We start from the raw sequence: 27,920 nt of genomic DNA, 5'->3' as shown, positions 1-27,920 counted from the left end.
AACACATCATTGCCACTGACACAATTTATTTCCAGTGTTTCCGGAGTCTGTGCACTCATCCCCCGATCAAGAGGAAGGCAGCGTTTGTACTATCCACATCGAGGTTTGTGCTCCCTCGCACCCCGTACCAAAACTGTCCATACACATACACACATGGGCGTCATCAATCAGGGACGTGCGGTCAGGGGGGGGCTACAATTCTTTCCCATCCGAGTTCTCTGGTTTGGGCTTCATATTTATTTGCTTTTTCAATTCAATGATGTCTATAATTTCATCATTAAAACTCAACTGCAGAATGTGCACATTTTCTGTTCAGATACGTGAGACAGGAAGCGCGGCAGCAAGCAGCCAGCCAGCCTCACCTCAGATTGCTCAATCACTCAATAAATTCAGAAAGAGTTTGACAGCACCATCTATTGGTAAAACGTCACCAATATGTTTTTAAACTCTTACAAGATGTATTCTGATTTTCCAAAGTCAGGCTATTATTTAACATTTGTGTGAAGTCAACTGGGATGGGCTGCGTTTCACACCGGTGCCGTTCTTCTACGCAGGCACCGAGCAGCGAGTTTGCCTCTGTTCAAGTAAAGGCTGATCTCATACAACTGTACAGCTCACAAATGGAGGGGAGTGACCGCTTCTCATATTTTTGGTCCAAAAAAGATTTGATAATGCCCTAGTTGACTTTTGCGCGCACACACAGCAGTTTATGTTGTCCCCCTTTAAAAAGCTCAAAACATTCATTGGGACTAGGACTGATCAACAAAAACTTTCTTTACTGGGAATAATAGACGGAGAGACCTTTGAAGCTCAAATGAAGGTAAGACTAAAACATTTTATCTAAATTTGACCTAAAACTAAACTATGAAACAACAAATACAAAATTAAAATTAAATTGTAGACTTTGAAGTTTTTTTTTGTTGCCATTCTTTTGTTAGATGTTTCTCTCCAACACACCTGATTCACACCTGATTAAAATGATCAGGATCATCATCAGGCTTCTGCAGAGCTTGCGGATGAGCGGATAATTGGAATCAGGTGGGTTAGAGGAGGGAGACATTCAAGATAGTGGCCCTCGAGGATAGGATTTGGACACCCCAGGAAATCACTCGAACTCTTTTCATTATGTGTGGAAAGAGAATGCTGATGTAAAGGTTATTTTGGTTGACCATTTTTTAATTCCAAATACATCACTCTGTTTGTCTCAAAGTTGTCAATCAGCAGCCTTGAACCTCACCGCACGTCACCGATCAATATCATCCTGCAATGACTGTACTGAATCCTGCGATGGAAATGTCAAGTAAAGCAGCTAAAACATGGCATCTCTATGTACATTTAAGTTATTTATTTTACAGTGAATATTCAAAATTCAAGTTGTTAAAAATAAAATGAAAAAAAAAACAACAACTATGGAAACAAAGTAGAAAATGTGTTAAGACCAGAGTGGAATGCCTCAGGAATGGAAGCTCGGCATTATTCTTAGAGAGAACCTGTAGAACAACAGTCAACAATTAAAAGAAAAAAGAAAAAAAAAAAGTCATTCACAGTACTGTACTGTAGAACAAGACAATATGGCACCCGAAACATTTCATTGTCAGGCACTTCCTATTGTGAAGATTTTTTTTTGCAATTTCATTACCCATTTTCTGCCCCCAACTTTTCTTTCGTTTCAATCCATTTGTTCACTGCTCTTCAGAACCATGAAGAAGTATATTATTTAACATGTGCATACAGTAAGTCTACGCTGTTCTGGTCAGCGTTGTACCTTTGGGAAAGCCTCGTCGGCACTTCTTGCGCATGTCGTACCCAAACTGCGATTCAAGTACACGCGTATGCGATCTGTACATTTTAGCATCAACACAAGCGGCTAAAGCTTTTAGTCGGCGGTGCGGCGAGCACGTTTGTACATTCTTCATTTAGTAACCGGTTCACATATTGTGTAACTTTTCTTTGCACAAAAATATCTCATCTGCAAAAACTAGAAATCTATACCTTTTCTATTCTTTCTTAAAATGGAATCCTGAATTCCACCTGACTAAGCGTTCATTCGTGTGTCACTGTGCTTCACAGCCTGGAAGGGCTTCCCGTCAGTCTTCAGTGTGACAAATATGGAGCGTGGGCCTGGTCCGTCCCCACATCAGTTCTCTTTAAAAAAAAAAAAAATGGATGTATGGACCGTATTTGTCCCATGCCTTAAACAACAAGTAAGGTCCACAGCTGTTGCTTCACGTATACTTCACATGACAATGTGTACAACATGCTCACTCACCAACATCACACAGACTTGAACAAAACTCCTCTTTCACACAAACACAGACTCACAGGTACTGATAGGAAAATGAAGCTTCAAATTTGCCTTCATGAACCAGTTGTTGTATTTTGGACTCCTCTAGATGGCACTGTTGGTTCAATTAAAGGGATTTGAGACGTGGCAAGTCAGTGTACTTTTAGCCCAATATTGAAGGGAGAGTGCCATCGAGAGGGCTCAAAAAAGACTGGCTCATGAAGCAAATTTTGAAGCTTCATTTTCCCACCACTACTCACAGGTACTGATAGAAGCGCGAGTGTACCACCTGAGAACTCGCCAGTTTGTGTGGATGCGCCGTGGCCGACAAACTCAGACTCTTCGCCTGCGGCACATCGCCGTTCAGAGCCTCGGCGGCGTGGTGCGAGAGTTCTGAGGACGTCGACGCGCGGGGGTTGCCGCCCGCGCACAGTACCCCCTGCTGCTCGGCCAGGTCCAGGCTCACCTCGGGATTGCTGGTGCGATGGCGTTCGCGGGCGATCCAGTCCCCGATGGAGAAGTCCTGAGAGCTGCATTTGGGTCTCAGGCGGTCCACGGCCGACAGTTCGGAGCGCGAGCCCGAGCAGAGGGCCCGCTGCGGCCAGTCGCCCAGAACCGACAGCTCGGCAAAGTCCCGCTGGCCGCCCATGGTGTGCCTGCGTCGGATGTTCTTCTTCTTACCGCGGCCCTCGGCGTTCCGCTGGCTGCCCACGCCGAACATGTCGTCCACCGAAACGCGCAGACGCACTTTGAGCCGGTCCGTGATCTTCAGTTTCCACGCCGGCTCCGCTTTATCCAGCTCGCCGCGGGACGACGAGCTGAGGCTGCCGGTGGAGCGACCTTTGCCGGAAAGCTGCGACAGTCTGTTTGAATCTTTGTCGCCGCGAGAGGCGTCCAGCGACGACTCGCTGTCGGTTTTCTGTCGGGCGGCCTTCTTTCTGGAGAGTGTGTCGCAGTCGATGAGCCGGTGGGAAGCCAGCGGTCGAGGGGGCTCTCTCCGCTCGGCCGCCGCATCTCTGGCCACGGCGAAGACGGAAATGTCGCTCTCGCTGTCCGTCTCCGCCGGCCTGCCCTCGCTGAAGAGCTCGCTGCGCTCGTCGTCGGCGTCATCGTCCCCTCCCCGACTCTCCGCTACCGAGCGCACTTCCGCGCTCAGCGCGTTGAGCTCGCCGCCGGTCATGAAGGTCATGGACGAGGTGGTGGAGTAGTCGGAGGTGATGGAGCACACTTCCGCTCCCGGCCCGCTGCCGCCCGCGTCCTGCCCCGTCGCCGCCATCCTGCAGCGCCTGACTCTAGGTGCGGAGGCCCGGGAGCTGGTGCTGTTCATCGTGCCGAGGTCGGACACCGTGTCCTCGTAGTTGGAGGGCGGGTCTGACGCCGCCGCGTGGCAGTTTAGTAGGCTTGGGGAGTGGGAGGGCGACACATACGGGGAGCCGGCGCGACCTGAGCCGGGCTTGAGTTCGGCGGGCGCTTGGGTCCCGGCGGTTTTATCGAGCTGTTCCTCAGAGCTGTGCCTCAGATGCTCCTTCTCACCGGTGCCGCCCTCCTCCTCCTCCTCTTCGGTGCGACTCTCTGGAGACCAGGCAGGCTGCCTCTGGCTCTCTCCCGAGATCTCCTTCCTGGGGACCGCGTCCAAGTCATCATCCGAGCTGCTGGGCTGCGCTTTGTCTTTGGGCTTCTTGCGCTTACGGCTGACGAAGAAGGAGGAGCGCAGCATTTCTTTGCTACACTGATCCTTCCCGGACGCCCATAGGCTCTGCGGGAAAAAGACAGCAGACCACACGGTCACGTGACTGCGCCGGGGCGGGAGCTCACAACTTGCGAGGAAGGAAACAAAAACGAGAACATCACCTTTGATTTGGAGGAGTCACTACATGGTGAATCTGTGTCAACAAGGAGAGAATTATTAGTAGTCTGCCACCAGTGGCCTTGTGAAAACAAGTCAATTAGATGTAGAGAAGGACGGGGGGAGCGGATTGATGGCTTGCTGATATCATCACTGACAGACATAAGCTTTAAGGAGAGCAGCTGGATGGAAGCAAGATGGCAGACTTGACAAGGACTAGTAACCAGACTTGGTAAGCGGTCGGTGGACACGAAGAAGAGGAGGCGGCGGAAAACTAAGCCTGAAATGACGGATGAGCGCAGAGATAGAGAGAGAAAGTGGGGAGATGAAACCCCCCCCCTGCCGGCTGTTCAAACAAAAGACGAACACAAGCGGCTCATGCTCGGGTAACGATGGAGGCAGCGACGGCACATCACGGACACAAACGTCAGTCACGGAGCATCACGTGTCGCCCGCCACCAACCAGCCTTGTAGGCATCCCCTCCTCCCCCACCCCAACTTAAAAGACGTCACAGAGGGGAGGGTGTGATGCGCTCGCACTGACTCAAGACACTTGAGAGGGGCCTGAGCTGAACAGATCAGCGGGTGTGTGTCGCCGGCAAGCCTTCACATTAGATCTGCGTCTGAATGACACAACTACACTGCTTCCTGTACTCTCCCTTTAACGCCGCCGTTATTTCAATACAACATAAGAAAACAAACCCCCAGAAATGGTTCCAAAAGAGAAAATGAGTAAAACTCCAGATACGACCTTAGAAATAAAAGACGCTCACGCTGAAAAAAAACACAACTTGAATTTTTGGGGAATAAACAGTCATTTAAGTTGGAACAACTTTAAAATGTAAATGATTGACATTTATGGCAATAATGTTAGAGAGCACAACAAGGGAAGAAAGTTGTTTGCTCAAAAACTATTTGCTGAGCTGTATTTACATCAATCTTTAAATTGGGGGACAATACAAGGGACGGTTCTGTAAACTCTTGTTTCTTTGTGTGAAAGGCGGGAAAGACAATTTTCACAACAGCAAAACTTGAAATATTTAGTTGGATTGCCCAAGTTAGAATTTTATCCAAGTTTATTGCCTTGAAGTTTTGAGTTCTGAACTGATTTTTGTCAGCCAGTGTCCCATCCTCTGTTAGATTTCTTATTCGCTTAGTTTACAGCATCTCTGTGTAAAAGAGTGACAGCCTTCAGATTACGAATTCTTTTTTTTTTTCATCATTTTACATTGTTACATTATCTGTCGTTGACTTGGGACCTTCGTCTCTCGGGTGCTTCAGTGGTTCCAGGGCCATCAGAGAGGTGAAAAGGCAACCACAGTAAGTCTATCACATCCAAGTGTAGCCATCAGTGTCTGGTTGTAACTTGAGTCAAGTTCCTGTACAGAGTTCCTCAAGCGGCTCTCGCGCCCCTGAAAATGTTCTTGGGGCGGAATCGATTGGTCTATTTACAGTTCCGACGAAGGCAAGTGTTGTGCCGGCGAGACTGTGAGCGTATCAACGGGCGAGCGTGTGTCCGGCCTATCGCTGCTCTAATGAGAAAATACAAAAGACGAGCAAACGAAACCGCGACGGACAAAGAAAAATCAGCGCCCACAAGTGCAGTCGATTCAATTTACTGTGTTTGTTTGGAATTGTGCGTGTGTGCCTGCGAGTATCCAGCTCAGTCCCACCACGATGGCCCCGCCCCTCCCCAGACATCATGACAGATTATGCCACATGACCGCAGAGAACCTGAGGTTGACCATACCATGCTACTTGTCCTTGCGATGAGCTTTAGAGACAACAAGAGACAGCAAAAGGGCTTTGAGAGAACGCACGGCAGCACGGCTGTGTATCCCCTCGTTTGCGGGGTATTGCTTTGAATGTGAGACGTGCACACCACAAGGAAAATGACAAACATCGACTTCTCTTTCTTTCTTTTTTTCCATCTCTTTTTCCTCCTTTTCGCCCCCAATTTAAAAGAGCCGCGGGTTTCTGCAGACTAGGCAGCTACACTGGGCACAACACTCGTCCTTCTTCCTACAGTCCCAGCTGTCCACCACTGACAAAACAGAGTCCATCAGTGACATCATCGAGTGATAGACGCCGCCCACTTGGCCTGTGTCAAGATGGGGTCATGTGTGAGTGCTGGACAAGGGATAAGGGAGAGAAACAACACACTACACACAGAAGGGTTAAAGAAAAAACTTCCATCCGTTTGTTGTTAAGTTTGATTTTCTTTCGGGGGAGAGAGAGAGAACGTGAGACGAGGAGGAAGGGAAGAAAAGAACTGAAAGAAAAGGAGTCGTCGTCTCAACACGAGTAAAGCACAGGGAAAGGAAAAAAAAAATGGCTCGGGTGAGAGGAAAAGCAAAGAAATGAACAAAAATAACAACTTGGACAATTTGAGCTATAACAATGAAACCAAGACAGATTCAATAAATAAATAAAAAAGACTTACATTTTCCCCAATGGCTAAACCCCAAATAATAAAACTCATCTCAAATCTCAGCCCAAAGCATGTTAAAAAAAAAAAAAAAAACTAACAGCCATGAAGTTACTATTTAGTACATCGACAAATATGTGCGTTTCGATAGAATAGCAACGGAATCAAACTTTGTTGGCATGGGACAAATCTTTGCCGTGTTGATGTTATGGCAGCACGACGCTGGGAGAGACAACTCGGCGGCTTACCTGAGACTTCGCCCGGCGACGCTGCCGTCCGGCCGATGTTGGACAGCAGGTGGTCGATGTTGGGCACGGGCTGCGACTGCACCGTGCTCTCCTGCTCGGCGGTGGTCTGCAGGAAGGAAGGAGGCCAAATAAATATGAGGCCGAAAGCGCGGGGGTGCGAACAAAACGCCGAGTCCACATACGACGGGATCGTCGTCGCAGTCCTCGGCGAAGAACCAGTCATATTGTTGGATTAGGTTCTCGACGATCTTGCACTGGTCGGGCATGTGATTGACCATGTTTGTCATGTTGTCCTCGGAGGTTCGGACCAGCGTCGGGCCAAACACGATTGCCAGGTTTCGAGGTTCCATCTAAACAGATGTCGTTGGGACAAATGAGACTCCTTTCCGAGGGGAAAGCGGATGTGAAGAATATGCGTGATGACGTGACAGTCGCACTGCTGATGTCACAACACACCTTGTTTTTCTCACAGTTGTCAGAAACCCTCTTGAGGTGAGCACAAAGAAATTTGAGAGTTTCATAGTGGTGATCAGGCAGTTTGTGGATCTGAGGGGAAAAAAAAGAGGAGAGTTGCAGCGTTCCTCAGAACAATCACATTTGACAAAAGTGGTGTGCAGATTGCTGCCAAGATTCCTTACCAGCTTCTTTAGCTCCTTAAGTCTCTCGACAGAGTCCTCTGTTCTGTTGGCTTCAATAAAGTCAGCATACTTTTCTGTTGAGCAGAACCCAGAAACGTCTTACAGCTCATGCAGTTTTCAACAGAAAATTTCCACAGAGTAACTTTTGGGGGGGGGGGAAAGTTTTTGTTACCGCGCTTTGAGAGTCTCACCATTTGTAAACAGGGGCTCCGGTAGATTTCGGAAAAAAGACTTGAGTAAGCTACTGATGACATTGAGATCCCTCCATTTCTGTGGAGAAGTGAGCAATTTTTCTCAGACCGTTAGGCAAAACGGAATGAAAAAGGTGCGGCCAACTCACATCTTCTTGGACGTCGATGTCAGCGATTCCTTTGGTGTTGAGTTCCTCCTGCATGTTGGAGATGGCGGCGTTGTTTCCGGGCACTCTGTAGATCCCCGTGTACTCCAAGCCTCTGTCCTCCACCACATTGCAACAGACCTCCACAATCAGAGGAACAAACTAGAAAACACAACATCGGGATAATCGTTAACTCATTCATCGTTAATCAATTCAGCTAAGAAAAAGAAAGAAATAAAAACAAACAAACAAAAAAAAAAGGAAACGATGACTCACCCTATTGCTTTGGGCGGGCGGACAGTCATCCAGCCGCACTCCAAACGTGACGCCAGCTGGTGTCTTCTTTTCGAACGGCTTTCTCATGATCCCCGGGATGCCTATTTTCCACGCACCTCTGTCCCTCGGTGGACTGGCCTCATCTGAACCACGAGACACTTGTAAGTCACAATGTCCTCCGGCAAGTGCTGTGACAACCTGTGTCATTGTGGATTTTACCACACCTCTTAGTGCCCTTTGCTCTTCTGATTTGGGCGAATGAGGGCTGTGGCTCTTGCTGTCCGTCTTCCCACCCAAAAAGGCTTGCTTGATGCTCAAGGACTGACGGGAGGTTTTCGGCGAAGGTTCAGATTTACTGCTGGGTGCGCTGTAAAGAATGCAAAGGATGAGATTGATCATTGGGAATGTTTGCTCAAGCTGTAATAATAATCGGATCCTGCGTACCTCATCATGTTGTATTCTTTGATCTTTCGACTGATCAAATCCTGACTTGTTACGGCCGCATTCTGAAAAGACATAAAAGGCGTACACTTTTTGACCTTTCGTTTAGGGAATACGCTAACGACAAAATGATATTTGGATTAAGATGTGATTCATCCGCAGCGGATTTGGCAACAAACACACACCTCTTCATCTGGATTACTGTTCTCCTGAATGACTTTAATCCAGGTCAACATGTCTTCCCTCCCTTCAGCCTGGAACAAGTACTCGCTATCGGAGGTGGTCAGGCGCAGCACATTCTTGCGCCGCGTGTCGCTATAGGAGATGTCAATCAGGCAGGCCTTGATGCTGATTCGCAGCGGCTCCTCGTCGGGCAGCGCGGTGACGTGCAAGAGCGCATCTTTCCTATCCTTGAAGAGGGTCAGCGTGTGACCTTGCAGAACTGCATACATCTGCTTCCAGGACTTCATTCCTCCACTAACGCGCTACGGGGAGGAGAAGCGGCACGCATGTTACACCCATCAAAACGACCACTTCATGCGCAGCATTGTTTCCCCTCTTTTGCCAAAAGCACAACGACCCAGCTATACCTTATTTTTATCGGTGCAAAGTTGTCTAAAGTTGAGCAACCCTTCCTTCGAAGAATCAGAGAAGATATCTGCGGAGGAATCCCTTCGAGATCCAGAGTCCCCGGAAGATTTATGGCCATCCAACGCCTGTCACAAAGACGGAAGTCAATCAAAAGTAGGCAGTTTGAAAAGGATGCATGCATGTCGCTGCTTGTCTACAATGACAAAGCACCTCAGGCACTATGCCCATTAGTTAGTACACAGCATTTAACTAAAGATGGCAACGGTAATTCACCTTTTTCAGGCCTCTGAGACTTGGCATATGCCGACTAGAAGATCGTCTGAAAAAAATAACAGATAAAAGACTGAAGAGGAGATTGATCACAAGATCACATTAATTGGTAATAAAATGATGCATGCAATCAATGAAAAAAGAGCCAAAGAGCAGTGGCTAGATATTATTTGAACATTTGAACATACCCTCTCCCCTCTTCTTGGTAATTGTCCAGACCTTCATCATAGGATTTAGACCGCTCGGTTTGGCTGGCAGATTCAGACTCCAGCAAAGCACTTCTCAGGGACTCTGGAGCAGAGCATATGAAAGATCAGTGACTTGCAAATCAAACTAGTACTACCAACATTGTTACCGCAAAAAATAATGGCTTGGCAAGACTGTACATGACTATGACCCAACCAAGCACGGAAGCTTTTACCTTGGTCATGTGACAGCTGTCGGCGAATGGGAGGACATGGTGAGTCAGGACTTGAAGGACCTGTCGCTACGGATGGTGGGACAGATATGACAGCGGAGGGTGGAATAGGAGCAGCATCTCTGTCAACACTGGGGCTGACGGGTTCGTCTATTGAAACAGAAAAAAAGCAGAAGGGAGCGTAAAAAAAAAAAAAAATTCAATAGGCCATTGTTTGATTTGGTTGCAACTGGAAAGAGCAGCAGCCCAATTCCCTCCCCTTCTCTGACCAAGCGTGTGAGTACCTAGCGAAACCTAGACGTTATTGCATCTTAATATGATCGATTGCTTGCATAATGACGGTAACTCTGAGGCAGGGGTCTTCAATCCTGTTCCCCGACGGCCGGTGTCCTACCCGTTTTCCATCTGTCCCTGCTGCAACACACACCTGATTCAAATGATCAGGATCGTTATCCAGCTTCTGCAGACCTTTGGTGAATATCTGTAGCAGGGAGAGATGGAAAACAGGCAGGACACCGGCCCTCGAGGAACAGGATTGAAGACTCCTGCTCTAAAGGATGATCTTATGATCATGTCAGGACACGACATTGTGACCGCTTCATTAATAAATTGTAGTATAAATGTCAGCATGTGAGCATGAAATTAAGGAAGGAAACCGTATTTTTAAAAAAAACATTATTATTATTTTTTTTTTTTTTTACAATTTGGATGTAAGACTGAAGCGGTTCTAATGCTATTACATCGTCGCTGTCCTGTGAAAAAGGCGTATGTCCAATTTGGGATTTTTAAAAAATGTTCACATCATTGCGATGTCTGTAACGCGGAAACCCCATTCACGTAAAAATAAGAAAAATGAAAAAAACGGACTGTGTTTTTCACAGGACAGCGACGATATGTCACCAGCAACTTCAAATCATCTCAAATCAAAACTTGACGTAAAAAAACAACAATGATTTTGATGCATCAATACACTCTGATAAAGAAGTTAGCAATCACGAGTATGCCTCACCTCCTTTTGTGCTACAGACACTGACACAGCTCAGATTATAAAGCCTCTCCCTGCAGACGCATTTGGAGTTAAAATTAAAGCCACTGTCCCAGATCTAGCCTGGACCAGACTGTGAAACAGGGCAAACCAAAAGCAACATCATCATCTCCATCAACGTGAGGTCTATGCGGGGTCAATATTATACAAGTCCTTGATAGTAAATCCCATTTAATCAACACAGCTTCAGTCTACTCTGTACTATTCCAGCAAGTGTGGCAAATAGATCGTGTTATTGTGACGGGCAAACAGTATTTCAAATCTTAGTCAGAGTCCACCTTAGTCGCACACAAATACTATCACCCCAATTCCGGCCATAAAATACATGCAGAATTCATCACTTAAATGGGAAGTCAACCCAAACATATTTTTTTCAAGAATATGTTCTCTGCAAGCCCACAAGTTGAAACAAGGCATTCTGATAAATATTGCGTTTGTGGAATAAGAGTTCATCCACCCGTTTTTAGCCATCTCAGGGGGTGGCCATTTTGTCACTTCTGTTGACTGAAAATGACATCGCAACTGCTCAGGGCTCAGGTAACGACCAATCACAGCTCACCTGTTTTCTGAAGCTGAGCCGTGATTGGTCGATACCGGAGTTCTGAGCAACTGTGATGTCATTATCAGTCGACAGAAGTGACAAAATGGCCGCCCCCTGAGATGGCTAAAAGCGGGGTGGATTTTGCTGCTTAAACTCATATCCCACAAAAGCAATTTTGGGCCTGCATAGAACATATTCTGGGAAAAAAATATGTTGGGGTTGACTTCCTCTTTAAGCTATGCAAAATGATGTGGGTGATGGGCACAAAAGCTTATCGATGTGACTGGGGTCCTTTGAAACAGAGCACTGACAGTGGCCCTGCTCAATCAAGACACTGTTTTCCTAGGCCATGGCACCAGTCCCAGAATGGTAGTCCTGGCGTATTAGCACTGTCACAGCTTGCTTTGTATGCACCTGGCCTGTCATGCCAACTCTACAAATCAACAATACATGGAGAACAGCAAGCCAGAACCATTGCTGGCCAATCAAAGTGCAAATCTACAGAAAAAAAAGATTGACTGATGCAAAGTATTATCTCCGGGTCTTTTGGTATTGCTGTAAAAATGCAGATATTGTAAAACATGAAAGCCAGCTGGGCATTGGAGATCCATTCCATGAATATTGAATTTTCCAGTGTGGCCCTGCCACTAACACATTTTAGATGCCACCAATACTGATTAACGTCAACATTGTAGAATGATAACTTTATTTCTGAGCATCTTGGCAGGATGAAATGTACACAAACCAAAATGCACCGAAATGAAATGAAGCAGTTACTCAACTATGCGGTTTGGTAGTCCACAAGCGCAACCAACAGCGTTCATTTATTTTGATCGGTTTCCTATGACAAGCTTTGTTGTTCTGACTCAAGTTACTATGACTGCTGCCATGGCAACAACGAGCATGAAATTAATTTATTTTCCTCTTACCAATGAATGGAATAGAATCCAACGACTCATCGAGGTTGCTGGAGCAGGAGGCGTGACGTTCCCCGAGGCGACGTATATGCATCTCTCGACGCGCGTCGTTAGGAAGCCAGCACGCCGCTACGTCTGCTGTGGAATCTGCGCCATCGTCATCATTCACAGCCAAAATGTAGGAGGGGTGACGCAGAGGGCTGGGGTGCTTTCCGGCGGGCGGCTTCGGCCTCAGGACCACCCCGGACTCAGAGAGGCTGCGTCCAGCAGTCACCTGGCTTCGAGACTCTTCCTGGCCCGGTTTGAGGATGGCAGAGTGCTGAGGCGTCTGTTTTTGAGCCGAACATGAAGAGGACCTTTTCCCAACGGAGGCTACGTCCCTCTCGGCCTCAACAGGTTGCACGCTTTCAGCTCTCACCCTGTTGCGGCCTTGATGGTTAGTGTGGCTAGCGTGGTTAGCTTTGACTAAAGCTTTTTGGTCACCGTTTGTCCTCTTTCCAAAATGGGTCTGTCTGTCTGAAAGCATGGGCGGGGGGTGGTTCTGGAGAGAATCTGGTCCTTTTGTGTACATAGAAGGATTGTGCGGCCCCCTCTGGCCATTGTTGTATGCACCAGAAGGCCTGGACAGCATTGCCTGTCTCGGCATAGACTGTCTAGTGGGCCTCGTACCAGGGTCTGCCCTTCGATATCCTGTCCTCTCTTTGGGCTGAGCAATCTCTGTTTGCTCAACATAGTCAGTGGAGTGTGACCGTACCTTATGCATCAGGCCATCTTGAGACATGCTCCTTGGCGGCCAGTTCCTAGCGTGGCTTATCCTCTCGGAACAGATCATGCGGTCCTGGGAGACACTGCGTGGGGCATTTTGGAAGTGGGGGGGAGGTCGGTGGCAAGAGCGTTCATGGGAAGTACTCCTCCTGCGTATCCCCTTCGCGCCCCAGCCCATCTGGGGAATGTGATGTGAAGTTTCAAAAGCGTTTTGATTGGAAGATCGCAGGCTATCGAGCCTCTCCTGGAGAGTTCGACTACCATGCGAATGGATTCCCTTGTTGTCAATGTATTCTCGATACGTTTGGTAAGTTCGCCAATCAATATTTGGTTGCGGGGCTGGGTAGTGATGTGCTGCGGGGCCTCTGTATGGAGCTAGCCCTGGCGCGCCAGGATAGGCATCTGCCTTTCGAGGGTGAGGATACTGGGCTAATGAGGCGGGCCTCGCCCTCACAAATGCAGGGTCCATGTAATCTTTTCTATGCGCCGGAGCCATCCGCCCCATATGGTCGGGTGGAACCGCCACTGTCCTCACGCTGTCGTTGCGCATGCACACCGCCATTTGACTTTTTGGATATGATTTAGGAGGAAGGGATGGGGGCACGGTGATCTCCTTGCGGTACCCGTGGTCAGAAGGTGCTGCTGAGCCCCTGATGCCCGCACCCAGCGAGTCTGTCGCCTGGGCCATGCCCGAAGGCTTACAGTCTACTCTGGGGTAACATACAGGGGGCGGCTCAGGAATGTGACAGGCATTTCCACTGTAGCTGCTGTGGCCACGGAGGTAGGCATCCTGGGAGTAGGCCTAGAGACAGAGCAATAAACCTGTGTTAAAATAGACAAGAAGGTGTGTGTAATAATCAACAGTGAGCCACGAGATGCTTAAGGAAGTCAAGTGTAACACAACTGCTGCTGGAAGCGCGCGTGTGCGTGCGTGCGTGCGTGCGTGGGTGGGACATGTTGCAGTGCGAGTGAGCGGAGGCATGGCTAGTTCAGGAGTGTCAGTAGTCTTCATCTGCTCCTTATTTTGAATTCACATGCTAATATTTTTTATGAAGAAAATTGCCAGCAATGTACTGTACTGCTGAAGGATTTTTCCAGTTCACGTTTTACTTATAAATGTGCACGTCTTTTTAAGACAAACAAATAGAGAGATGGATAGGATAGATAATTGACATGACTTGTGTGTCCATTTACCTACGTCACACTGACAGATGCCTCAGAAAGACAGGAGGTTCCCTCCCTCATTGTAAGAGCTATATTTAGCCCGATTCTGCTCCAAGGCCTTTATGAACATGGACAGCAATAATTGCTATGCTGTTTATTAAGGAATTGTGTGATTACAAAAGTCGGAACGTTTTTCACTTTTTAAACAATGGAGTACTAACCTAATTGTTCTCAATATACTGTCTGAGCAACAAGCAAAGGGATGCATTGGTATGGGGACTTTGATCCAGCTGGTGTTAAAAAAAAAAAAAAAAAAAAAAAAAAACTTACATAATGCTGTGTGGGCAACAATCAATGTGTTTGGCTCTGTCCCCCGCCCTTTGCGAGAAAGCGTAAACATGCGAGAGAGTTCATAGGTCACTGGCCTTTATCACGATAATGATATGTGACAGGTACAATGAAGAGTGGGCAAGGTTTCACTAAGAAGCCAGCGGGAGGTGTGAATCTAACAGGTAACGCAGTCGAATCGGCCATTTCTCCGGAAACATCTGAATCGTCAGCATGGAACTGCCCAGTGGACAATCAACAGCAGTCGCTGAAATCTGCACGCTGCCTGTAACCATTCCACTGACATGCATGCCAGGATGTGCAAAATGTATGCACCGCGTTAATGTCAAATCGCTAACTAGTCAGGCAGTTTGCTTACCAGATGAGTTGTCTCCGCAAAAAAAGGCTGCCGTGGTGTGAAAACGAGAGCATCCAAGAAATGAAGACAGAAGAGAGAGGGATAGCAGCAGAGTGAGACAAACATGCAGTCAGGAAATGATCAGATTAAAAGGGAAAAACATTGAATGAATTTCACATGCTGAAAATATTCCCGAGCGACAGCAATACACAGGGTGGGAGAAGAAGCGTACGCCAAGCGGAGCGTTGCCACGTTACGACCTGCCTGTGACAGTCCGTTCTGGGCGAGGCGGCGGGAGCACAAGCTTGCCTTCGCATGTTGCTGCTAAGCTTCCACGGTTGTATCCGTTCTCAGCCACATTATTGGGCTAACTGAATGAGGTGCCGCCAGTCTACGGCTCCCTTGCCCTCCCTCTTCTTCTGCTGCTCACATGACAGTAGCAGCAGCTGCTGATTATACATTCCGCTCTGATGGTAGAGCTCCCCCCTCCCAATCTTTCCTCCTCGCTCTCCCCCCCCCCACACATCAACCTGTTCAAAACACAAGGCAACCAGCTGATTTTATCCACTCGACTCCGCTTATCATCCATTTTTTTCTCCCCTTCTCTTGGCATTTCCTCCTCTTCCCCGCCATATAACTCCCTCTCTTTTCTGCTCCCAGATTGCAGCCTCTCCCAGTATCTTTGCTAAGCAACTGCTGCCTGTCTCCAAGCAGTCTGTGTGCTGCCTCCTACAGCATAATGTCATGTCGCTAGTATGTGTGCATATCCCTTATTGGACAGCCTCCGCCAGTCTTTCCGCCTTCACCGACTTAACTTTTATGTGGCTTCAGGGACGCCTGATGTGCAAGAGTGTGGCCGGCAACAAGACGACAGAGGCATGAGACAGGGTGGATGATGGAAAGAGAGGAAGGCCATTGGGAGGGGCTCACACAGTGGAGGGCTGGAGTAGTTTAAAGGAATGATAAAATGACATTTAAGATCATTGCTTGAGGGACATTGTACAAATTCAAGTATGACTTCCATTCAAGTGTTCAACAAACATAAGCTAGTGTTTATTGGCGCAAAATAATGGCTGCTCTTTAGTCGACAGTTGTCTAACCTTGCCTTAAAACCCTAACTTGAAAGTGTATGGCTAATTTGGAAACCTCCCCCTCGTGATAGCCAATTTAAAACCCAAACTCAGGTTTGAAACCCTCAATTGAGACTTAACGAGCAGTGATCAGAAAATGAAGCTTCAAATTTGCTTCATGAATTAGTTGTTGTATTTATTGGCTCCTCTAGATAGCACTCTCTGTTCAACATTGGGCTGAAAGTACACTGATTTGCAATGTCTTAAACCCCTTTATTTAAACCGACCGTGCCATCGAGAGGAGTCAAAAATACAGCAACTGGTTCATGAAGCAAATTTGAAGCTTCATTTTCCCATCGCTACTAAATAGCCTAACCTTGGCTGGCTACCCTAATCCTTGTTGAAACATCTACCCATGCTTGAAAGCCTAACCCTGCCTTGAAACCCCAATTTAGACTCCAACACTGGCTTGAAAACGTAATATGACTTTAAACCCCAAATTGAAACACAAACCCTTGTAATGATTTATTGCATTATCAATAAAGCTATGACACGGCCATAGAGAGTACACAGGGGAGATTTCAGGTTAACAGTGATTGGGTTTCATTATATAAACAGGCTGTCAAACGTACTGTCAGAAGCCATTCCTTTGCATCCGCATAAAACTGTAGCACTTAAGCGCTGAGTGCAGCTTCACTTTGCTCTTAATGTGCAGAGTGCATGCACTGTGGCAGCGGCATGCATTATGCGCGGAATTGTCAACACGAGCTTACGGAGCTGATTTATATCCCCACGCAATTAATTGTTTTGGTGGGGTGCAAAAATGTATCATACAGATTTTTATCATTCAGGCAGAGTTAAAGAGAGAAAAAAAACATTTAAATTAAAGGGAATTGAGCAGTGGCGGTGTAGCGGCACAAGTTTGATTCCTGGCCAGTGGCCATACTGTATACTCCAGTCGCAAACCTGGATTTAAAAAAAAAAAATGGGTAGGTTGCGCCAGAAAGGGCATTTGGCGTAACGACTGTGCCAAACAAATCATGCAAGCAACTTGCTACGGTGACCCCAAATGAGAAAAGCCAAAAGTCTCAACAAGAACATGAAGGTGAATTGGCAGGAATGAACACAACAATCGGCGCATGTATATGAGCACACACACCAACGTTATTCTCTCCCTCCTCCAGCCATGAGTCACTGTGGAATGTCACCACAGATGTTGCTTTCGAAAGCTCCCATATTACATGACCTACGGACAGAGTTACATCGTGGAGGTAGACCTGATCATTGTTTGGCTGCAACGCAGAACAGGTTCTATCATATGTCATCTTTAGCAAAATTATATCAAGATGACCTTTCTTGATTTTTATAGGTCAACAATTTGGACATGCCCTGTATGGAAAACAATTACGCTTTGTTCATTTGGATATTATTGACTGAACAAATGCATATAATGTGTATTTGAAAGAATGGATTTACAACATGACATCTAGGAGACAGAAAACCAAAAAGCTGCTCTGTCCTGATTAGGAGGCCTAGATAGAGAGCTCTGATGGGATGTCTGCATTTTAGTATTCCGGTCCCAGACCAAAACTAGAGCAGCTCTCTGGGACAAGATGTAAGCAAGAGGGTCGTTTCTGTTCTAAAAACAGAACAAATTTGTACTTGTGGTAAAGCAAAAAGGTAGCGTATGGGAGACACATACCAGCTGGAGTATGTCCTCATCTTTTGGCATCACACAAAGTTCCAGAAAGTCGCCGCTGTGAGGAACAGAAAGCAAAAGTAATTCAAATACGAGACCAAGGCAAAATTGAACCATTATTAATAATTCAATTGTTATTGTGTCTCACCTGTCTTGGATCAAAGATATAACCTCACAGTATGCTTTCCCAATGATACTTGCTCCATTCACCTTCACAATGCGATCACCTAAAAGAGCATCAAGCGCAAATATGACACATCGCATTCTGGATATTTCGATTTCGTCAGGAAAATTTGAATTCCTGCCAAAACAAACACGTGCCACAGACACACACAGAGCAACAGGAGTATTTTTTTTCGATTTTTATTATATTCTCTTTGACTAGTTTGCATGCATGTGTGTGTATGTATGATCCAATTACAGTTTCAAAGCACAGTTTGTCTTTCCATTCATTTATTAAACATGTTTTTCCATTCATATTTTACAATACAGTAACACCACCGCATATACTGTATAGTCAGCGGAACCTCGGTTTATAAAAGGCTCTTGTTCATGAACAAATCAGTTTATGAAAAAGCTTTTGAGTCAAACTATGCCGGTTGTCATTTTTCTCACAGTTTCAAAATCACTTGTAGCAAATAAATAAATAAGTGCATTAGGCATCTCAGGTATCCATTTTTGTTGTTGTATTTTTTTTTTTTCTTCAATGGGAATTAGCCTTCAGTGTGGCACCCAAGACAGTGAAATGTGCAAGTGACTGTGCTAGTTCCAGGCGGCATTTGATGAGCTCTTGCTGGCAGGGCTGGACGCATGCCGCCATGTATTCTTTTTACTCTATTGATACTTCTGAGTGTCTTACGGTAAGTTTGTGAACTGAGGTCCCGCTGTATAGACGAGAATATAAATCCTACCTGTACAGAGACCAGCTCCATGTGCGGGACCGCCCTCCTTGACTTGCTTCACGAAAATAGTGTCCATGGGCTCGAGCCTGTTCCGCTGTCTCCCTAACCAAACGTAAAAATGTAAAAGTGTACTTGTTAGGTTCATCTGGTGGTTTTCCCATAGTCACTAAGACTTTAACAGAAACAGGAAGTACAACATTTGGCAGTGAGCAGCAGGCATTTACTGTAAAGGAGAAGCGAGATTGGATGCATGTGAGAACAAGAGATAGTGGGTTTAATCTTGACTAAATCAGGATCAGGCGGGCAATAAAGTACTCTGACCAGTGCTTGGCCCAGCTTTGAACAGAAATCATAAGAGGGCTGGGGCATCGCTATCGAGGGAAATTGTGTGGCGTTTAGCAAGGTGGATGAAAGCTGCTAACACGGGCAAAACCAGTTTGTTCGGCCAGTCGCTGTTTCCTAGCAGCTGCACAGAAGAGGCAGGGGGGCAGAAGAAGGATGGGCGTGAGAGAAAGCGAACAGGAGTGGGTGGAGTGACAGTGGGCTCAGCTGCACGACTCCCACTCTTTCCTTTCACTCTTCGGTGTCCACAGTCAAAGAGTTGCCCGTAGTTAACATTCTGGTAGTGAGTCAGCACACCATGCAACACTAACTAGGGTGGAATGGGAGCCGGAGTGAGAAAAGGAATGCCAGTTTTCTTGAAATGCTAAATGCTCTTTATGCAGTTCATAACAATTCAAGCAGCCATTTTAAATTTCTGGAAAGGGTGACAGTAATGTGTACCTACATTTGTCCTTCCCTCCCTTCCACAGAATCTTACTCATGCACTAGCTCATCGAGGGGACCCACATTATGTAATGTACTGTACCGCAATTAGGCAAGCTCCCTCTAGTGGAATACAAGGGCACTTCACAACCTTTGAGGACAAGAGCCTTGTAATTTAAAAGGCACTGTCCATATTTCTACATTAACATTCATCATTCAGCCAGAACGAGGACAGTAGGTTAATGAAGGCTTCTGTGAGCTTTGCACTACATTTGACTTAATTCTGCTTAACACCAGTGGCCAAGAAAAACACTGAGCAAACATTGCCTAAATTACCATTTTATGATTTGGCATGTAGCAAATGATATACGAACTTGATAAATGTAACTTGATGTAGCGAGGTTGTACTCCACCAAAAATAGTGAGAACACAAAATCTTTAACACCTCTTTGGAATCGCATCACTGAGCTGATCTCCTCATGTGGAACAAAGTCACATTCTCCAAATCCACTCATTAAAAAAAAAAAAAGAAAAAAAAAAAAGAAAAAACTGCACGCAAAGTATTAAAAGTATTTGTTGTGGAACTAAACCTGTGTGACTGTGTCAAAATAAACTATCACTAAACCATCACTACGTATGTCAGATGTAATGACAGTCGATTGTAGTTGACTGCAGCCTCACTAAATGTGGACGCGAGAGTTGACCAGGGAAAATTCGATTCTAAGGGCAGCCAAACTTGAACCGGGCGCTGTAACAGAGGAGCTTTGTCTTGAGAAGCTGCAGACTCTAATACAATAAGATAATTGATGGCGGGGTTCAACTGTGCAGCGTCCATGCAAGTGGAGCACTCTGATTCGTGCTCTGATGCAATGTTTGTGTACATGAATTGCATATGACTGGAATATTGTGAATTTATGCGGACATAAATCATTTCTATTTTAGTTCAGCCAGCATAAGAACTGTCAAATCGCTGTCACTCTGTGAAGTGGAGGCAATTTTAAAGTTCAAATTCTGAGACAGCAGACTCAATTATGACTGGCATCAAACGTCACCGTATTACCAACATGCTTCTCTCAATGTTCTTTATGAGAACACTGAGGAAAAGTGTCGTCAACCGATTAATTGAAAAATTATTTTGTATAAGATTTCACTTCCTCAACATGTGTATGATGAATTCCAGTACGGCTTGCATTCATTTCAAAGTAATACAAACATTACTGGAATTTCTGACACCCACCTGGGCAAATTCCAGGAACAACACGCTTTTATGATCTTTGAGACAATGCAAACAAATGCACTGAAGATCATTGCCATACAAAACCTGGCAAGATACAGGATGATATATATATAAATAAAAATATATTCTGACACTAGCAAAGAGTTTCTACACCATAGCTTTAATCTTTTTTTTTTTTTTTTTTTTCCCACCAAGTCAGAGTTTTGCTTCCACCCAACTACTTACGGTTGATGTGAAATCAAGTGAAAATGCAAACCAGATTTGGAGGGGGAAAGAAAATTCGATTTTATTTTAAGGCCATAATCGCCGAATCCTACTGTAACTTGGTGAAATCTCATTTAAAAATCAAAATGAGAGCATTTTAGTTAAATAATAATGGCGTGGACTTTGATGTGAGGCTTTGTTGCTTCAAAACAGAGCAACGTGTATTCATGGGACAGCAAGGTTCAAACACAAACGCTGCGGTAAAAAGTGAGGCCAGCCCCTTTCTGACGGCCTTTCTATGGCGAGGGAGAAAAGCGGCAAGAACAACAAAGTGGAACAATATGAAGAGGTGGGACACCACAGGACAGTAGCAGAGGGTGCTGACCAAACCGTTCGTGTCGCCACAATGGTCAACCACGCGGAGAGCGATATTGCTCTTTGCATACAAGGAAGTGAAAAGAGCCAGTGTTAAAAGTCATTAAACGTCTGAGGCAACACTCTGACTCAAGTGGGGAACACCTGTATTTTTTTTTTTTTCATTTTTTTGCTTACCTCTGCGCCCAACATCTTCCCCCTGTCAAGAAAACAGAAATAACATTAGTGAATCAGACATCCTAGATGCTTTGTGAATATGAAGTGATATAGAGCAGGCCGGCCAGCCAACAGCGAAAATGTGCGTATAATTGTCACCCATTGAAATGTATTGTGTGTGTGTTAGGGGGGGCGGGGGTTCTTCCGCAAGTGTGCGGGCGTCCATTACAATCTAATGAAAATGACAGGCAGACATTTACCATGAAGTAGTGCATGGACGACTCCGGCGGATACACAATAAAGTGCCGCAGGGTGAAGCCAAAGCCGTGAGAAGTGCGACGTAAAAGCACGGTTTTGGGTCGCGGCCATGAGAACGACTCCTCTTCTCTCGAGTCCAAGCCTCTCCACTCAGAGTCATTCTACAGAAGTAAAAAAAGAGGAAGATGTTTGATGAATCATTTCAATTGATCATGAGGCCGATGATTAACTTTCATACTTTGTTCTTCTATCCGAAGCAAAATTTCTCTCTGATAACAATTTCAGTGTGAAATTGGTTTCCGGAAGATGGTTTGAGGCAAATGTTTCTCAGAGAGGAGTTGAAGACATTTGCACAATACTTATGCCTGCCTTGCTTAGGGCCAAGTTTAATTTAGAAGAAAAAAAAAAAATTGTCATTGCGGCGTAAGAATCCATTGACAACAAGAAGGCATGTTCTTTTATCGCCATACTTACATTTGTTTTTTGGTCAGTGGCCCTACATTTATTTATCCTCAGTTTGCATACAACTAACTTCGTACCTACGTCCAAATACCCTGATCACTCAGTAGTAGTGGTTAAGTCTTGTTTACAGAAAACAGGACAGTTAAGAATTTCAACTTTTTAGGGCTCTGAACACCCATCGTTGCGTTTACCGACTATTTATAACCTCGCACCTTGGTGGTATCAAGTGCGCAGTAACACTGCCTCTTTACGCACTCCAGCCGCATATCATATTCCACGGAACTAAAGCTTCAGGAAACACCCGCAGTTTACAGTTTTCTACTGCACTCGTCTATTGTATCTCATAGCAGCTCTACCCTCCCCTTGAAATGTAGACTTTGCCCGCTGCGTGAAGAATTTGATGAGCTTGCATTGATGCCCTCTGCCTGCGCAGATACGCCGGCCGATAACGGGACTGAATCACCGAAAAATTTCACACAGTTGGACGCTAAAGGTTGTGTGAGGTTTGGATCGCGTTATTGATTGATCACACAAACGCACTCCGGTCTGTTTGGAGCGGCCCGCTCTCATTGAGACAGCTGTTGCAGTGGAGAAGTGAACGTGTGCGGAAGAGTTTCAAAAAAACAAACACGGGACAAATGTTTACTCGCGGCCCCTTTAAAGAGCCGAGAAACGGCTGTGAGTGCCGCCAGATGACAACCGAGTCGTGCACTAAATGGCTCGTTGTAAGTGTATTGCATATGCACAGGGGCAAGCTTTCCTTAACCGTCTACTTTGTATTATTTCTGCCCTACAGAGAATAGAAATCTAAAGGTGGAAACAATAATACTGTAAATATACTCATCAATTGATGAAGAAATCAATCTCGGTCTTATCTGGTTTAACGGTGGAATTCATACTGTCGATGTTTTTCAACATAGTGGATCAAGGAAATGTAATCAAATGCCCATCCCAACACGGCACTTGGCACAATAGCCTGTATTGTATACCAAAAGTGGCTAGGGTAGATTTTATGAGTGCATAAGCCATTGAGAAACGATTCTGGGCTGTCCGACGCTGCTGTGGCTGGCTGGCTGGGAAACGTACTACAGGTGCAGCTGACACCCGAGCGTTTCTCCGGAAACTAGCAGAACCGGTTGTACTGTTTGACTATGTTCACTTGGTTTGTTTTAAGATTACAGTGCTTCCAGTAGAAGTCGGATCGTTTGAGCTCTGGAATCTTTCGTGCCACAGAAACATCATCTAATCCGCCGCCAGAGAGGCACTTCTGGTCGGATGACAACAGATCGACGTGGATGCTTGAGATGCCGGCAAACGGATCCCACTTTGCAGGAAGCGCAAGTGTTCATTCCTGACCCTTCTCATCTTTAGATGGGGACGGCAGACCGGGTGGGGGCCTCCTGACATGCACATGCCGAGCAGTGTTATCATAGCCGCGTGCATATAGTTAATACTGTTGTGACATTCCAGCTCAATGGATCCCAGACATTTCTCTACTTTCTGGAACCCCACCCAGACCTCCCTCCCTTACCACCACCACCACCACCACCGCAACCTGAGTGTCTTTCACAAATTTATGAATGACAAGGATGGCGGTGTGGTATATTTTACACCGCCTGAAGTTAAACTCCCGAACTGAAAGATGATTCAAAGACTATATTTGAGGAATGGGACTTTTTTTGTTTCACACGATGTGCCTCTAAGCACAGATGTCACAAACGGCCTAGTCTGTCCTGTGCAATAAAACTCATGTTTACACTCGCTGACACACTCCAACATTACAACTGCCATGCTGGTGTTTCTATTTGGACACATCGCCGTGCTGGTGCGCTCGCTCCATCCAAGCGGAATGCAGACTTAAACATAAACAATTTACTTCTTTTTTAGTGACTTTTAGTGAAGTGCCTCACCCGCCACCCTTTTAAAAAGTCAAGATCCATGTTGTGCAACAGTTCTGACACAAAACAATACTTGAAAAATCCCCTCTGGAGACTCTATACGCTCACTAAAAAGGGAACTCGAATTTCCACTTAATAATAACAAATCTAAAACACCCCACCCCGTGGCCTGCGTGTGTTTACAAACTAACTTAAATGACATGACCGAATGACATTCTACCGGCACCACATGACGCAGCCCTGAAAAAGAGTCGAAGTGCACAGACCTAAATGTGAAGGACCTTGCTTGTCTGCGGGCTGCTAGATTCTACACCACGCTCCATCCAAAGTGAGCACTTTGCTGTGAAAAGTCTCAGCTAATGACACAAGGAGGTGGGGGCTGCTGGTACGCCCTGATAGTCCCAGTTTTGTGTTGCAGGACAAGGTTGAGGAGTATCTTCACACAGCCAAGGAAGATACGTGACTGACACTGTGATCATCATGTCTCGTGTTATTTTAAGTAATTCTACATTTGTTTAAATTAATCGATCATCATGTTTTTTTGGTGACCAAGTGGATATTTTGATTGCACTAAAACAGCACAAGGGACAGCTGAATCACATTACCTATATGGTAACCACCTCCCCCTTTCCTCCGCGCCTCCTGAGACATCGCAGACACTACCATAAGGCAACAGGAAGTAACAGACTTCTTCTATCCAATTGTGGCTCAATTTTCCCTTCCGATTGCCATCACTTAGCCATGCGATGCCTGAGCAGAGGCTTCTGTGAAAGGCAGCCGGCCCAAATGAGATAAACACTGAGCTTTAATGAGGCAAAGACCATAGTGGTGGGGAGCTGGGTGGGTCGGTTTGTCCAGAGCCCCCCTACAGCGCTAAATATGGATAATGCTTCATTATCCAAAACCATTGTCTATTTCACTAGGCTCTCATTTGCCTCAATCTCTGCTGGGGGCATAGCAAGAGTGCGCAGGTGATATGAATCATATTTTTTTTTTAAAAACAACACCACAAGCCTCCTAAAACAGCAACAAAACCGAATCGATCATCCATCATGACTGTATGCACACTGGAGCCTCAAGTAATCAGGAAAATGTTACCGCAGACATTTCATAGATAAAAACAGATTGATTGGTTCACTCAATACGTGACCAGAGGAATCCATTTTGCGATAGAACCCCCCCCCCGAAAAGAACAGCATGCGCTGAATGGGAGAACTTAACTGTGCAAGAGAAACTAAACAAACCCAATAGATAAAGCCAAAGATGAGATCAATGCTTTTCCTAAGGAATACTGTACTGTTGAAATAAAGAAAGTAAAGAAAATAACACAGAATACACAGTCAATTCTTTAATACACATTATGTGGAAAGGCAATTCAAGCGGGTACGATGTGTAGTTGAAATTAACGTTTATAGGGTGTATCCAAACGGTCAAAAACATGCTTTCACATGCAAACAGTACATGTCGATGGGGTATCAAGCAGCGCTGTTAAATGACAAAATAACCACCAGAGCCAAGGGACTCCAGCGGGTATCCTTCGCAACATTAACACATGAATTGCTTGGTGGTCAAGTCTCATTAAAAGTGGGACTTCCACAATTGAAACTTTGCACCCACAACGCACCTCCGATCAAGCTCAAGCTTGTTGTGATCGGGCAGACTTCCTCAATTTGACTCATACGAGCGCTTAATAGGATATGTAGCTGACTCTTGAAAATAACAAAGATAAGCAGATCCATGTACAGTAAGTATTCCCACCTAAGGACCTCTGTCAAACGGCAATTCCCTCACCCGGAAAAAACATCATATGCATTAAATTTTCTACTCCTATATTACATTAACGATCGATTCCTGACAACGGAGGTTCCGGTATCCGGAACCAATAGCGAGTAGCGCAATAGCGCAAACTCAAGCAGTCCCCGCTCTATACTACGGAAAAACTTTGACGGCTCCGCCATCATCAGATCAAACAGAAATTCCATCACTTGGAAAAAAAAACGTATGCAAATATGATTCCTTACTCGAGAATACTTATTGTATTCATTTTTCTTGGCTTTGTGGTGACTATAAACGTATGCATGATTGTCAAAGTGTTACTTTCACAGTTTGCTTTTATGAAGTACCCAAACCACAAGGAGTGAGGTCGCATTTTTTTTGCAACGAGTCGAGTCACTTGATTTTTTGCCATGTTTCGGCGTCCGGTAATTTGGGTGGCTTTTCAGAATTGATTTTTGAGTATCTTACTTGCATTGCCTGATTGTCTATCTGACCGTAGAAGCAAAATCTTGTGAGAATGTCTTTCTTTCTCCGAACACAAGCTTTCTGGACATAGGCACAACTGTGTAGTGTATTATGAATTTGCCTTTTGTTTTTTTGCGAAAAACGATATGCACCAATTTCAGATGGTGTGATTGGACCGGAACAAATCTGTCCATAAATGCTCATGACATAATAAAATCATTCCTTTTATGTATGATTTTTTACTGATATATTTCTATTTTGATTCATGACACTGCTTCAAGACTTTTGGTATCCTCTCATGCACATGACCCTGGTTCCTAAAAAAACACAACAGACATAAACATCAAACAGAAAGTGTGGGTTAGTGGAAAACCCGGGGAACAGAATCCAACAGCTGGGCCAAAGCGTCAAGCCCCCATAACTCCACCCCCACAACAGACTCAACAGAGGGATGACTCTAGAAACCCTGAATCAGCTGCTCCCACTCCCTTAAAAAAGCCCAAAACATTCATGCTCACATTCTAATAACATAATTGATAGACTGCAACATACCTCACAGAATGATGATCTGGCTTGTTGTCGCTCAAGATTATCTTCACAAGTATGAGCCCAACGTGATGCCATCATTCACCTTGACTTTAATTCCTCTAGCCAGTAAACGCCCACATCGACAAAGGTATCTTCAGGTGGAATGCAATTTGCCTTTGTCCTTGCTGGATTACCTAATCCATCTGGAAGAGAGAGGACAATACAACTTGGTTTATGTTTGTGTATTTTGAAAAAAAATAACTCATCACAAGTGTTCACACTATAGTAGTCCATGCTCAGCCAGCATAACATACTGCTTTAAACAACTTTATGCCTTGTGTTGCTTTATATAAGCGAGGTGATGCTGGGAAAAGGATCATAATTAGGCAGAGCTTCCTTATCTAACGTGAACCAGATGCTGCTTGTGCGGGCTGAGTTAGAGTTTGGCATTTAGTGGAGGTTTGTAAAAGTGCCCAACAAAGCACATGGACAAACGGTCTGGGTTTTGTTGTCATGGGTCCGATGAAGCGCAGCAACGTGGACCGTCGACGCCGCATCTCCAATAACAAGCAACAAGTGAGCCAAGGGAGAAATGTATCTAACAAATGGCTGCCAAGCCTCGAAAACGGAGGTCATTCGTAAGCACGTATGCGTTCACGTACATATGATATTACACGCTACGTCGCCATAAAAGTCGCATCTGGTTTTGCGATTATAAAAAAAGATGGCTATTTTATTGTTCGACTTCGACGCACGGAGCGTCTCGGGTTGTTCTCACGCGAATTACTCTGATGAAAGCAGCCTTTTGCTCAATTTTTTATACGAAAATACCCACCATAATTATACCCCAAAAGTACCTGAATGTCTTCTTGGTTTGCGCGGTGGGTTTAAAGTTGTAAAAGGTGACAATGAAACCGAAATGTGGCGAGCGGCTGCTAGCCTTTTTAGCTGCCATGCTAACGGCTGGAGTTGAAACAAAGTTACCTGAGTAGTTGCGGGGCGTCGATCCAGGCGGCGGCGGCAGTCGATAAAGGCGAGAAAGTCCAATAAAACCATAGCAAACGGGCTCCGGTGTGGGTGTACGTTGACATAATGTCAATTATTTGGAGTTAAAACGGAGTCTCACACGGGGGAGGCGCATGGTGTAGTTTCTGTGGTTGGATTTCTTTTTCGCCCCTCTTGCTTCGAGCGCTCCCAACTCCCTGGGAGTCCACCTTCGGTCAACAGGACA

At 45.5% G+C, this 27,920-nt stretch overlaps 1 protein-coding gene across 7 annotated transcripts; it reads right to left on the bottom strand.

Moving 5' to 3' along the window:
- Nucleotides 1–9: 9 nt before the first annotated feature.
- On the bottom strand, nucleotides 10–27,920 carry arhgap21b (Rho GTPase activating protein 21b). 7 transcript variants are annotated; one of them, XM_086042964.1, is made up of 25 exons: nucleotides 27,674–27,920; nucleotides 26,714–26,892; nucleotides 21,563–21,721; nucleotides 21,324–21,345; nucleotides 18,575–18,667; nucleotides 17,812–17,890; nucleotides 17,667–17,721; nucleotides 14,916–14,942; nucleotides 12,293–13,847; nucleotides 9,781–9,927; nucleotides 9,548–9,650; nucleotides 9,363–9,408; nucleotides 9,089–9,214; nucleotides 8,684–8,983; nucleotides 8,502–8,563; nucleotides 8,282–8,424; nucleotides 8,058–8,200; nucleotides 7,785–7,943; nucleotides 7,636–7,714; nucleotides 7,445–7,518; nucleotides 7,263–7,352; nucleotides 6,989–7,156; nucleotides 6,807–6,912; nucleotides 4,136–4,167; nucleotides 10–4,040 (listed from the first exon to the last, which is right to left on the bottom strand). In XM_086042964.1, the coding sequence occupies exons 2-25, from the start codon at nucleotides 26,786–26,788 to the stop codon at nucleotides 2,541–2,543; spliced, it is 5,343 nt and encodes a 1,780-aa protein (XP_085899090.1). In that variant the 5' UTR covers nucleotides 26,789–26,892; nucleotides 27,674–27,920; the 3' UTR covers nucleotides 10–2,540. The 7 variants fall into 7 exon arrangements, with proteins under 7 accessions (XP_085899090.1, XP_085899084.1, XP_085899083.1 ...); XM_086042958.1 differs by lacking the exon at nucleotides 14,916–14,942 and having other exon boundaries at nucleotides 10–2,324; nucleotides 2,547–4,040; XM_086042957.1 differs by lacking the exon at nucleotides 14,916–14,942 and having other exon boundaries at nucleotides 27,674–27,919.

Source organism: Filicampus tigris, chromosome 10, assembly GCF_054856515.1.
Source record: "Filicampus tigris isolate MCC_2025a chromosome 10, RoL_Ftig_1.0, whole genome shotgun sequence".
Lineage (NCBI taxonomy): Eukaryota > Metazoa > Chordata > Actinopteri > Syngnathiformes > Syngnathidae > Filicampus > Filicampus tigris.
The sequence above is the reverse complement of the archived record's forward strand: the minus strand, read 5'-3'. Positions and strand labels throughout refer to the sequence as shown.